The sequence below is a fragment of the Diabrotica undecimpunctata genome, chromosome 1 (genome assembly GCF_040954645.1).
Source record: "Diabrotica undecimpunctata isolate CICGRU chromosome 1, icDiaUnde3, whole genome shotgun sequence".
Taxonomy (NCBI): Eukaryota; Metazoa; Arthropoda; class Insecta; order Coleoptera; family Chrysomelidae; genus Diabrotica; species Diabrotica undecimpunctata.
This window is the reverse complement of record NC_092803.1, coordinates 109,687,429-109,701,816: the sequence shown is the minus strand read 5'-3', so window position 1 is coordinate 109,701,816 and position 14,388 is coordinate 109,687,429. Positions and strand designations below refer to the sequence as shown.

The 14,388-nt window shown below is 35.3% G+C and overlaps 1 protein-coding gene across 1 annotated transcript in view; it reads left to right on the top strand.

Moving 5' to 3' along the window:
• Positions 1 to 7,369, top strand: part of LOC140452284 (cytochrome P450 4C1-like) — a 62,064-nt gene extending 54,695 nt beyond the window's left edge. The window contains exon 8 of the mRNA XM_072546453.1: positions 7,046 to 7,369. Coding sequence (XP_072402554.1) covers positions 7,046 to 7,206 — 161 coding nt within the window. The 3' untranslated portion in view covers positions 7,207 to 7,369. The remainder of the gene's footprint in view (positions 1 to 7,045) is intronic.
• The last annotated feature ends 7,019 nt before the right edge of the window (positions 7,370 to 14,388 follow it).

Sequence of the window (14,388 nt, the reverse complement as noted above, 5' to 3'; positions counted from 1 at the left end):
TTGTGCTGACATCGATGGCATTTAGCATTGTTTGTTCTAGTTTTGTGATACTTTCTTCTAGTTCTTCTATATTGTTGATTATTGGAATTGCTCCAATGTTTTCGCTTAATACTCTTCTGAAGTTAGGCCAGTTAATTTTCTTTATTTGGTGGGGCTGTAGTGGATTTAATTCCACTGCGCCTAGGGTCATGACGATTACATTATGCGTGGAATCGCCTTCATTTACAGATTGTATTTCATGTTGTTGCCCTATGTTGTGCAGAATTGCTATGTCGATGTGTGACGGAAGTTCTCCATGGAAGCATGTTGGGTCTGTGGGACCCGTTACTATGGTGTTACTTTGTTTTCGAGATAGGCACAGAGTCGTCTACCGTTAACATTCGTGCGTCGGTCAAACCAGTTGGGCGATCTAGCGTTCAGATCGCCAATAATTATCGTCGGTTCGTCGGAATCTAATATTAGATCGAGATCTTCATTTAGTACCGGATCGTGTGGTCTAACGTATGCTGGAACTATTTTCAGCGTCTCGTTAGCCATGACGATTCGAACTATTGTCGCTTCCATGGTGACCAGGCCAAGTGGTGTGGGCACTAGATGGTGGTCTATTTGCCCTCTTACCATAATGGCCGTGCCACCTGAGCGTGAAGTACGATCTTCTGTATAGATGACATAGCCAGGAATTTTTGTTTTAATTCTTTCGACTAGTCTAGTCTCTTGTAAGGCCATGACATCTATAGCGAGTCTGTTGGTAATCTCGTCAAGAATGTTGATTTTCGAACGAATCCCGCCCGAATTCCACGATCCGATCTTTAGCTCGTCCAACTGTTCTGGCATTACTCCTGTCTACATTTACTCATCGCATCGAGGACGTGTGTGATTTTTTCAAACATGCCAGAGAAATGATCGGTGAGTTGTCTTAGTTGGTTGTTCATTACAGCAATAAGTTTATCGCTGTCGGTGGAGGCGCTTGTTTGGGTTACAGGAGCAGCTTTTGGAGGTTCAGCTGCTTTTGTCGCTGCGGCATAACTTACGTTAGGCCGGGTGGTGGGTGCACTTGGTGCATTTATGTATTTAGGAGGAGTTGCTGTTTTTACTTTCCTTTTTGGTGCTTTTGAGCACCCCCTGTAACTAGCTGTGTGTGCCTCTCCGCAGTTGGCACATTTGGCTGCTGTATCTCTGTCTTTCTGGCATTCGGACGGTATTCTCCGCACTTTACGCAGCGCGAGGCGCAGTGGCAGGCACTAGATCCATAGAAAAAGTTCTGGCAGTTATAACATTGAAGAACGTCTCGTTGCTGTCTTGTTTCATCTTCGATTCTTATCCGATTGCTTCCGCAATTGTTTTTACATCCATACTGACTTGTAATCCTCTGATTACAAGCCTTTTTGTCTTCGGTGTGTCGATAGGGTACGCTATAAAATCGACAGCTGGTTTATGATTTTCTAATATTTTTACCATCTCAAGGTAACTCTCTCTGCTTTTAGTCTGTATTACTACAGATCGCCCTGATTTTGCAAATTTGTTGTCGGAAGAGATGGATTTATCTGCCGCTTTGCGCAGGATGTTTTGGCTTTCCCCTACTGATTTTAATATAATTGCCGGTGGTTTTGGCAATTTAGTTTGTTTTTCTGTGGTGGGAACCACTGGTTCATTGTTAGCACTTGTGCTTGGTTTTGGATTTTGTTCCTGATTTATTTTTTGTGCTCTTCTGGTTTGATGAGCTTTTATCTCATCGTCCATCACTTTCTCCTGTCGTTTTTCGACAAGAGTTCGTTGTTTTTGCGCTACGCTCACAGTTTCTGTGGGCGTGGCTTCGTTGCTGCTTTTAGCAGTGGTTCCCTTTTTCCTGTTTGTCTTCTTTGTTACCTCCTGCCAGTCCTTTTCGCATGGGTCGTTTTCAAGTTCCACGATTTTCGGTTTTTCGACCTTATCGTGTTTCTTTACGAATTTTTCGGGTTTTTCTACCCTAAATTCATTTTGCCGATTGCCACTAGTCTCGCGCGTGCGCTTTGCGGGTTCCTTTGGCTCCTCCTTCTTTTCTGTTAGTTGCACTATTCGCGCAACTAACTCTTTATTTTCGCGGTCTTTGATTTTAATTTCTTTGCGGAGCTCTGACAGTTGTTCCATCAAAGCCTCGATTTGCCTATTATGGCTTCTCTGCATGTCATCCATTTTCTGGATGAGAAGTTGCATCTGAGATGCGACATCATTTTCTTCAGGATTTTGTTCCGGGCTATAACACGGTCTTTTGATTGGAGCTTTCCCGTCCTCTCTGCGACGAACATTGTAAACGTTGGTTTTTTCAAAAACTGAGCGTTTTTTATTAAAATCCGCGGTGGAATTTTCATCAGTATTAGTTGAATTGATTGACTGAAGGTCAATCGCATCGTTACTATATTCATCGTCAGACAAATGTTCTAGGGTATCCATTTCAGATTGCTCCGAGATGGATGGAGATGGAGGGATGTGTGGAATTGAGTCTGGAGCTGTATCTTCCGATACATACTCTGACTCGGTATTGGGTAAAAGGGCGGGGTGTACTGAAACCTAACCAAATTGCTAACGCAAAAGCGCCAATTGAAACTTAAATAAAATTTAGGGGTGGTATATGGAGAAGGAGATGATCAATTAGAGAAGAACTAGCAAAGAAGTTATAATAAAAATAATGGCTTAGCTTAAAAGAACACAGAGACACAAAACCTCAAGCACGAATTCGGGCTAGCCTCACTACACTAGAATTTGGCTTTGAGATAAGGGGAAAAGAGATCTTTTAACCAAAAGAATACAATATAATAATGCACCGGAAAATCTGGAACTATAAAAGGGGTAAGATAAGAGAATATACGGAGATGCCTAGGAAAATACTAAAATGGGCGCCAGCTAATTTCTGAAGGAAATTAACAAAAAAAATAAATGAAGTTATGAACAACAAGGAATAAAGTACTATTGATTTAATACCCTGTAATAATGTTTAAAAACCGAAAAGACACTATTGACCTTGTTCTGCTATATTATAACTGTAAGCAGGAACTGGAATTCAATTTGTAACAAATATATTTATAATATTAACAACTAACAAAACTCACCTATATATATATATATATATATATATATATATATATATATATATATATATATATATATAGAGAAAATATAATTACAGTAGTGGGGCTACGGTATGCGAGGACCAAAAAGCCACGACAAAATTAAATATCCCCACTACTGGGCCAAACGAAAAGGTGTATTAGTAAATCTATAATCTAAGTCCATGGGAGAAGCGAAATCTTAACACTAAGGTTAGTTACGAAAGTTAAATCCTAGATAGGTAAGGTAGGGAATATAAATACTAAAAAAAAACCGTGACGGTTATACAAAAGAAACTACCTTACCTAACAAATATACGACTAATATGTGTCGAAGCAGCTAAACACCAGATCTATGTGTAAGTGTTATGCTTACAAATAGATGCTGGGAGATATCTAAAGTAATCAAGTGTGATGAGTATGGCCAACAGACTCGGAAAGATATATATATAATTTTTTAAAAACCCTGATACATAAATTTCTTCCCTTCCCTTTTAAAAACCGCTATACAAAAATCATGAACCCCTTCCCTAACAATGAATCTAATTTAATTAATTAATAACTATTTACCTAACTTTTTATAGATGTTACAAAAACTGTAATAAGTACTAACCTTGGTATATGTATATACAAAGTTGTAAATTACAAGAAAAACCTTAACCCTCAGAAACTAGTTGTTAATGTCTGTCACAACACTACAGCGGTCCTGGATAAGTCCCCTTAAGACTCTGACGATCCTTGAGGCTCCGAAAAAAACGAATGAAGAAGAACGCTGTGGTTCTGGAGGCAATCGGTTCCTGGTTACCAATGGGTTGAAGTAGGTGTTCGGTTAAACTAATTCTAATATTAAACGTTATCCTAATCGGGTGAAATCTGGGTTTTAAATAATTATTTCGGTAGATTTGGAAGCCGGGTCTTAAATATTCATTTCTACAGATTTGGAAGTCGGTTTTTCAATCAAGATTCTTTATCATTTGTTCCAATTTCTCCCTTGATGTTCGGAGAAAATATTAAATCCAATCCCAGATTTTCTACCCGATTTTAAGACAAAAAAAATGCCGGTTGAGGCTTGGAGAAATACACCTCTCTGCGTGAGTTGTTGGCCAAAACTGCCTTTAGCCGAGCGACTCTTGACCACCTTAGTTGATTACACCCGCGCATCGCATCTTCTATTGCCCATAAACGTTTCATAAACGGGATTCTGAGGGGTTTTAGGATTTTAATAATAAATTATATTAATTAATTATATGTTAGCAGTTGTGACTGCTACAGTACAACGAGGTGAGCTGGAGGCTCGGTGGTTTCAGCAGAAACCGACGACATTATAAAGCTGTCTACTTGGAGGATCACTGTTTTTTGTTTATCCACCCGACACGTGTCGTGTGGATTCTGGGTGTCTTCCCAGGCCCTAACACGGTTGTTCACTCCTGTTTCCAGGAGGGTTCCACTTGACGTTTCTTACTCTGTAGGGCAAAGGCCATTTCTGTCCGACTTTGATGCAAACAACAAAGCCTTACAGTGTCATCCCTGACGGCACCGTACAGATATCCCGATATTTCGTGAATCGCTAATTTTATTATAGCCCTCCGAGAGAGGCCTATAAAAATCAACCTCTCTGCGGTTCTAGCTAATAATGAAATCGCATCCACTTTCGCTTTAAATTGTCTCAAGCGTCCAACCCACTTGCGGTGTCTTACCCACCGCTAGGAGCTGAAAAGCTCCGTTGACTCAGATCGGTCTCGACTCTCCAAAGCACGTCCGCACTGTTCAGCTACTCGAACTGAACTTAAACAACCTAAATGGAGTTTTAATCCTTTTATTTATTGCTTAATACATTTTGAAATTGTTGTCAAGTTTTATTATTCTTATGGTTGTGTGTGGTTACTAAATCCACAATCAGGCGCCTCCTCGGGTGGCAAATAGGGGAAAACCTGCCAGATATGGGTGGTACCGAGGAAATGATATACTCGGAGTGGACCAAAACTAGCACACGGAAATAGAAAGCAAAACTGTCATTACTATTTTAAGGTGTAGAAGAACATCATCATCATCAATGGCGCTACAACTCTTCGTGAGTCTTTGCCGCGTTTATTATTGCCTTCCATGTTTGTCGGTCCTGTGCCAGTAATTCCCATTGTCGCACTCCCATTTTCTCGAGATCTTCTTTGACTGCATCTTTCCACCTTTTTCTAGGCCGTCTTACAGACCTTCTTCCCTCTGGCCTTTCCCAGAACACATTATTTATAAGGCGATTGTCGTTACTGCGTATCACATGCCCTGCCCATCTGAGTCTATTGGCCTTTATATATCTGACTAGATTTTCTTTTCCGAATAGGGACTTTAGCTCGGTATTGTATCTGCCCCTCCATTCGTTTATCACGCTGTCTCTGCAAGGGCCATATATCATTCGAAGAATGTTACGTTCCCACATCAGCAATTTATTTATTTCTCTTTTTGTTAGCGCGTACATGTTTCGCTTCCATAAGCGACTGCTGGTCGTATTATGGTCTTATATATCCGGATTTTTGTATCTCGTGAAAGAAGTTTTGACTTCATTAGATGTTGCATTGCAAAGAAAGATCTATTTCCTGCCATTATTCTTGTTTCAACTTCTCGCTCTAATTTATTGTCATTTGTGATTGTTGCTCCTAGATATTAAAATTCTTTAACCACTTCGAAGAAGAAGAACATTTCGGAACAAATAAATACTAGCACCTTTAGACGACAATTACCATATTAGATTGATACAGTTAATACACTGCGATAGGGAAGGCAACGGGAAACCACCCCATTATACTCTCTAGTAAAGTCATCATGGCATCGATTAGTAAAAACAATAATAAAACTTATTATGGGCTGCGGAACTCAAGATCCGATAGGGAAAGAAATAAACAATTAAACAACAGGATTCCTAGGTCGCTAGTCAGAGAAATCCCTGACAACAAAACATTACCAGATATAAAATTAAAATGAAGAACCCATATAAAATAGCTACATGGAATGTAACCACTTTTTATGAAGCGAGTAAGCTAAAAAATGTACTCTCTGAAATAGGCAAAACTAAAGATTACTATTATCGGGGTAAGTGAAACAAGATGGCCAAATACAGGTAATTTCATAGCAAAAACGGATACGCCATTTATTTTATATACCAGACAGTACTCAACAACATCACATACGCTGACAATACAGCCGTTTGTGCAGATAATTTACAATATCTAAAAACATTAGTAAGTCAGTGAAGCAAGTTATCGGAAAGGATTTAAAATTAGCATTTTAAAGACAAAGTAGATGGCGGTTGCAAACATTAATATAGATTAAAATTTGCTTTCGCTTAATGGAGAGGAGATAGAAGGCGTATACCATTTTAAACGCCTCGGCAGCTGGTTAAATGTAAATTGTAACACTGTTGTGACAGTTTTATGTAACGGAAACATGTCGATTCATATTCGCAAGAAGGTCCTGATATGGTATGTGTGGTCTCTCCTATTATATCGTTGTGAGACATGGACATTAAAAACCACAATGCTTAACAAGTTAGCATTATTCAAATTGTAGCGCTATCGACGAATATATAAAAATATCACATGTTTCGCACACTTTCAATGAAGATGTTCTTAAAATGATCAATTTAGAACGCTTGTTTATATAAAGAGAAGAAAAACAGAATATTTCGACCTTATAATTAGAGGACCCAAATACCATCTATTTCGCCTTATAATACAAGGAACATTGGAACGAAAGAAACTTTCATGGCTGCGTAATATTAGACTGCGGAATATTAGCAGCCGGTAGAGAACGGTTTCAGGAAATTATAAACAGGATGATGGCCAACGTCTGAAACGGACACACTTCAAAAAAAGATTTTTATTGATTATTTACTCTCCTTACCTCTGTTTTTTGCTATTATTTTTGTATAAATATTTTTCATTTCTAATCTTAAATTTATATTTAATTTGTAGGTCAAAAGTTTGCCATGCTAGAGATTAAAAGTACTGTTTCTCAAGTTATTAGGAATTTTGAACTATCTCCAGCAAAGGACAACCAATCAATGCTGCTAGCTCCAGAGATAATATTAGTATCAAAAAATGGTATTCGTCTATCACTGAAAAAACGAGTTTAAACTATGCGCCGTTTTTAATTAATTACCTTACTGTGATTGTTTAGTTAGACTAGGCATATTGTATGTATTTTTTATTTTGTATAAAAACTTTTGTGGTGAAACTTGTAACATAACGATAAAGATATTGAAAATATAGATCAACGTGAATGTCTCTTACTACAAACTTTAAGAAACTTCCTTTACAGAAAAAACAACTTTACAGATACACAGATACTTTTAGTATATATTTCAACAATTTTGTTTTGAATAAACTTTCAGACTTGCAGAGTATAATTAAATGAGTGTAATTAATTATTTTAGAAAATAAAACACCGCTTCATGTGCAGAACAGAATGACAACTTCTTTATTACTTCTGTCATGGTAGCCAACCTGATTTACAATATGTTTGGAGATCAGGATAGGCAACATTTCAATACCCCCTCTCAATTTATACAACATTTATAAAAGTATTAAATTTGGATGAATTGTCAACTACATAAACAAAAATAATCTTAATAATTGAACAAAATTAAATTGCACAAAAAGAAATAATAATAATTCTAGTTCATAATACAACTGAACAGTTTACAGCTTATATCTACATATTGAAGTATTCATAAACTTTCCAATAAACATTGACATAAGATGACAAAATAAAATACATGATTCACATGAATACCTAAAGTATAAATGCACCAATTTACAATATATAAAAAGTAATTAAGTTTTAGTTACTTTTAACATTCTTGAATTTTTATCATATTTCTGAGACGTAAAAATATTTCATTTGAAGGAGCTTTAGTGAAAATATCGGCATAATTTGATTTTGTATTTATGTATTGTAAAGTAATTACATTGTTTTCAATTAGATTTCGAATGAAATGATATTTTGTGTCGATATGCTTAGACCTTTTTCCTTTAAATGAATTTTTAGCAATACATATAGCTCCCTGGTTATCTATATATAATATACTACCAGTTATTTTCTCATTCAACAATTCTTCTGCTAGGTTTTTAGTGAACAGTAATTCACAACATGTAACAGTTGATGAAACATATTCCGCCTCAGTGCTACTCAATGAAACAGTGCTCTGTTTCCTTGCATACCATGAAACTGGATTGTCTAGAAAATATATTATGCCTCCTGACATGCTTTTTCTATCATTGACATTAGCTGCCCAGTCTGAATCTGAATATGCAAATATTAAAGGTTTTCTTGATATACTTTTGCTGTATATAAGACAGAAATTAATTATTAGTATCTTTTAAATATCTAACAACACGTTTGGCTACTTTCCATAATATATCATTAGGACAATCTAGGAATTGACTTAAATAAGAAATTGAAAACATTATGTCAGGGCGACTACCTAACGCAATGTACATTCCAATGGCTTCCAATTAATTGCCTGTAAGGTATATTGTCAGAAATTTGATTATTAGTATTAGTTTTTTCAACTTGAAAACCTGTTTCCATTGGTGTTTTGCTAATATTGCAATTCGTCATATTAAATTTATCTATTATTTTATTGATTAAGGGTTTTTGTGACATATACATTTTTGCATTATCTTCATCTTCAGAAAATTCAAAATCAATACCTAAAAAATTATTTACAAAACCAAGATTTTTTGCATTGAACTCACTTTTTAAACTTTCTATAACTTTTTGAATCGAATTGCTATCTTCACCACACAATAGGATATCATCGACCCATATACACATACACACATTTTTCTTTGTGTAAACACAACAGTCACTTTCGGCACTTCTAAACCCAATTTTGATTGTCCATTTGTCGAATCGTTGGTTCCAGCATTTAGGCGATTCCCTCAGTCCATACAAAGCCTTTTGCAGTTTCAGAACTTTGCTTTGTCCTGTGTATCCCTTAGGACAATGAATATAAACTTCATGTTGTAGCACTCTGTTAATGAATGCTGAAGGAATGTCTAACTGGTATACCTTCCAGTCGTTATTGAGAGCTAGTGACAATAAAATTCTAACACTTGCCATTTTTGCTACAGGTGAATATATATCTAAAAATAATTCTTCTTCATATCCCTTAGCGTCTAAGCGAGCTTTTTTAGTGCCATCACTTTTTGTTTTAAATACCCATTTTGTATTTATGATTTGTTGATTATTAGGTACCTTTGTCGCTTCAGTCCAGGTGTCCATTTTTTCGAGACATTCAAGTTCTGTTTCGATTGCCTGCTTCCATTTATCACTCTCCACTGCTTCTTCATAAGTTACTGGGGTTGATGTAACTAAACAATATGCATAATAAAGTTCATAGTCTTTGAGCTTCGAAGGTGGTTTTATTTCTCTATTAGAGAAACTAGTTTTGGTATTTTGTACATTTACTGGTTTTGACTCTACTATCTTCATAATTTGTCTCTTCCAATATTTCCAATTCATCTTGGCTTGGTAAAATTTCCTCAGTATTTTAATTATTAGACAATATTTCTGGAGAATATTTATATTGTGATTCATCGAAAACCACATCTCTTGAAATTTTAATTTGATTAGTCAGTGGATTCCAGATTCTATAGCCAGCGCCACTGTAGCCGACCATTACACCTTTACTTGCCCTTGGTTCTAATTTACTTTTCTTTGGTAGGTTGTAGTACCATACTTTTGAACCAAAAACTCTGAGTTTAAACAAGTCAAGCCTGTTCAAGTATATTTCTACTGGTACTTGAAGTTCAATTGCTCGTGATGGGGTTCGGTTGAGCTGATAAACAGCTGTTCTAACTGCTTCTCCCCACAGACTCTTAGGAAGATTTGTTTCGACAAACATGGCTCTTACCTTGTCTAAAATAGTACGATTAAATCGTTCTGCTATACTATTCTGCTGAGGTGTGTACCCAGCTGTAAATTCTTGCACTATACCATGTTGTACACAATAGTTTTTAAAAATTTTAGAAGACATCTCTCCTCCCATATCCATTCTTATTCTAGATACTCTCCTTCCTTCTGCTGCTAATTTTTCAATGTGATTAATAAGATGCGACTCACTCTCGCATTTTCTTGTCATTAAATATACAACACTAAAATGTGAAAAATCATCAATAATTGATAAGTAATACTTCTCACCAGAAAATGTTGGATCTTTGGACGGACCCCAGGTGTCCACATGTAAAAGTTCGCCAACTCTAGAAGATTTTTTGTACAAAACTTCTTTAAAAGGTTGCCTTGTGGCTTTTCCTTGTAGACATGAATCACACAGCTCATCGGAATAGGGTAGTCCCAACAATTGAAGTCCCCTTCTATTTACATGTCCTAACCGTAAGTGCCATAAGTTTTTATTACTATGCTTTGCTACTAAACTGGATTGCACTTTATTTAAATGAAAATTTGCAACAAATAAATTACTTTTGTGTTTACAACAAATAAGTTTGAAATTCTTTTTTATTATTTCAGCCTTATTTTCCTTAAACACAACTGTGAAACCCAAATTGTTTAGTTTACTAACTGATAATAGATTATATTCTAGGTTATTTAATATGAGTACATCAATGTTGATAGGAATTTCATTATAATAAACTTTTAACATACCTTTTTTACAAGAATTCATTACCCTTCCATCTGCTATTTTAATGCCAACAGGCTCAATTTCAACAATGTTACTTATAAATTGTTCATATTTACCACTGCACATATTTTGTGATGCTCCGGAATCTATTATAAATGAAATTTGGTCATTCTTGAGATCTTCAGCTGATAGGGCTGTGATAAAACTTACTTCATCTTCAGCTACTTTGGCATGGACATTATGCTTACTTTGTGTATTATTACCAGTTCTTCTGCCACGGGAATAGTTATTTCCACGAAAAAATCTACCTCCACTGCTGTTACCTCTATAATTATTGTTTTTTTGTTTTTTTCTGAAACAATTGGACACTAAATGGCCTTCAAGTCCACAAAATGAGCAACGGGGTTTTTTATTATCTTGCTTTGTATAAAACGAGGATTCTTCACTTACTTTTTCATTATTTTTCAACTTCAGTTCTGCATCAAGTAATTTTGCTTTAACAAAGTCAACAGTTAACTTGTCATTTGACGTTTCTAATACAGTAATGACAGTGTCGAACGTATCTGTCATTGTTAACAACAAGTGACAAACCTTATCATCTTCTTCTATTGTGGTTCCAGTGGATTCGAGGTCACGTATTAAACAATCGAACTCAACGAAAAACTTTTGTAACTCTGTTCCTTATTTATATTTCAAGGTTAATAACTTTTTTCGCACATATAAACGAGAAAGGATACTTTTTCTTTCAAAAACTTTTTCTAAATTTTTTATCATTTCAAAAGCTGACTTACAATCACGAATATATTCTAAATGTTCATCTGTAATGCATGTGACAATAATAGATCTCGCTGTTGCATCATGCTTTTTATGTTGAGATTGCTCCTCTCTTGATAAAGCTGCTAGTTGCGTTGCAGTTACTTCTGTGGTAATCAAATCTTTAACACCTCTGGCATCTAGAAGATTGCCTAATCTAAATTTCCAGGACGAAAAATTCGTAGATGTTAATTGCAGATACAAACTCACGGTTGAATTCGCACTACTTAAACTTTGGGCTGCCATTTTTAATTTTATTGCCGGTCACTAACACTTTTTGCCGGTTTCCACAAATTGGGAACACTAAACAAAAACTTTACTTGTTATGGAATGTACTCTGGGCCCATAACCTTTTGAATAAACTTTCAGACTTGCAGAGTATAATTAAAAGAGTGTAATTAATTATTTTAAAAAATAAAACACCGCTTCATGTGCAGAACAGAATGACAACTTCTTTATTACTTCTGTCATGGTAGCCAACCTGATTTACAATATGTTTGGGGATCAGGATAGGCAACATTTCAATATTTTGTATATATTACTTGTTTAGTAAATTAAATTTTTGATTTTACTTGAATTTTGTGTATTGTCATTATTGAATTATTGAAGAACTAGGTATTTGTAGCTAAGCTTTTTAAATATTTTCTGAAAATAGTATCACAAGATTATAAAAGGAGAACAAGATTATTTTCTTATTGGCGATTTTATTTAATTTTCAAAAAATCAATCTTTAAAAATGCAATTTTCTACATTTATTTTAGTTTAAATTTAAATGTATCTTAATTTAAATAAAAAAAAAATAAATATGCAAAATAAAAAAAAATTGTAAATAATGTTTTTAAGTCAATTTGGCAAAAGTAAACACTTTTTTGCTCCTGCCATTTAAGAAAAAAACTTATTCCTGTTCGAGTTGTAAGCGATTCTACCCATTCGCTGCCATGTTCCAAATCTGGAACAATTGTTAGTTTTGCTGCTGGTTAAAAGATGTCACTGTTGCTGTTAAATCTGATAAATTATTTGTGTTCGGTAGTGTCAAAACACTATCTGTCTATTTTTATTTGTCTCCCTGAAAAGGAAAACGCAAGAGAATGCAGTGATTACCGCACCATTAGCTTAATGTCTCATATGCTAAAGTTACTACTTAAAGTCATCCATAACCGAATGTATCACAAACTGGACATAGACGTTAATAATACACAATTTGGTTTTAGCAAAGGCCTAGGAACACGTAAAGCTCTTTTTTCACTTAATATACTAATACAAAGATGCCTGGACATCAATCAAGATATATACGCATGTTTTATTGACTATAATAAAGCATTCGATAAAGTACGACATAAGCAATTAATGAATGTCCTGAAATCAAAGAAGATTGACTACAACGACCTCAGGATCATATCAAATTTATACTATAAACAGCGAGCAAAAGTACGTGTTATCGAACAGCAGAAGAAATTGAAATTAGATGTGGAGTAAGACAGGGATACGCATTGTCGCCAATTCTTTTTAATGCCTACTCCGAAGAGGTCCTGAAAAAATCTCTTGAGGGTGAAACAGCTGGAATAAAGGTAAATGGACTTCCCATTAACAACATTAGATATGCGGACGACACTGTGATTTTAGCCGAAAACATTGAAGATCTTCAGAGACTGGTGACCAGAATAGCAGAGTATGGAAAAGAGTATGGTCTAACAATGAATATCAAGAAACGCAATTTATGAGAATATCGAAAACTCAAAGAATTAACGAGAATCTTCTAATAAACGGAACCAACTTCGAACAAGTGGACAAATATGCATACCTGGGAACAATGATTAAGTCCACAAATGATTACAATCAGGAGATCAAAATAAGAATAGAAAAGGCTAGAGCAAATTTCAACAAAATGAGAAGAGTTCTATGTACCAGGGATTTAAAACTGGAACTAAAAGTTAGGTTAGCGAGGTGCTATGTTTTTTCGACTTTATTTTATGGAATGGAATCTTGGACCTTGAATGCGACATCAATGAAAAAACTGGAATCATTTGAGCTGTGGGTGTACAGAAGAATTCTGAAAATATCGTGGACAGAACACATCACAAACAAAGAGGTTCTGAGAAGGATGAACAAAGAAAGGAAATTTTAAATACAATAAAAACAAGAAAATTAGAATATCTCGGACATATTACACATGGAGAGAAATACACCTTGCTCCAAATGATTATGCAGAGAAAGATCCAAGGAAAGAGAAGCATAGGGAGGCGTAGAATGTCATGGCTGCGCAACCTGAGAGAGTGGTACGGATGTACATCAAATGAACTTTTCAGAGCAGCCGTCTCAAAATTCCGAATAGCTATGATGATTGCCGACCTCCGCCGCGGAGATGGCACTTGAAGAAGAAGAAGAGTGTCAAAACAACACGTGTGTACTACTAATGAGGTAGCCGGTTCGATAATTTAAAAGTAAATATTTAAAACTATATTCTCACCTTCGTAGATTTGGTAGATAAAAATTAAATATGAATCTCGAAGGACCAGCGACCCATAGGTCGCAAAATTGCGGATTATTAATATTATAGTAATTAGTAAAGTTGAAAATAAAATAATTAAAATAAAATTTCTGGTAGAAATGTTATTATTTTATTTTGTATATAATTAAATAGAAGTAGCAAGTTGCCAACAAATCAGTAAATTCTTTTGTATAAATTAGAATAGAAGGTACGTACATATTTTATGCACTGACACTGAATTGAATTACAAATATTTAATAAAAAAAGTTATACTTAAAATCTGCTTCTATTTGAGAAGCGTGAGATGAATTGTTACTTGCTTCTATTTAAGAAGACAAAGACGAAGTGCTTTAAGGGTAGTTTGGTTTGAA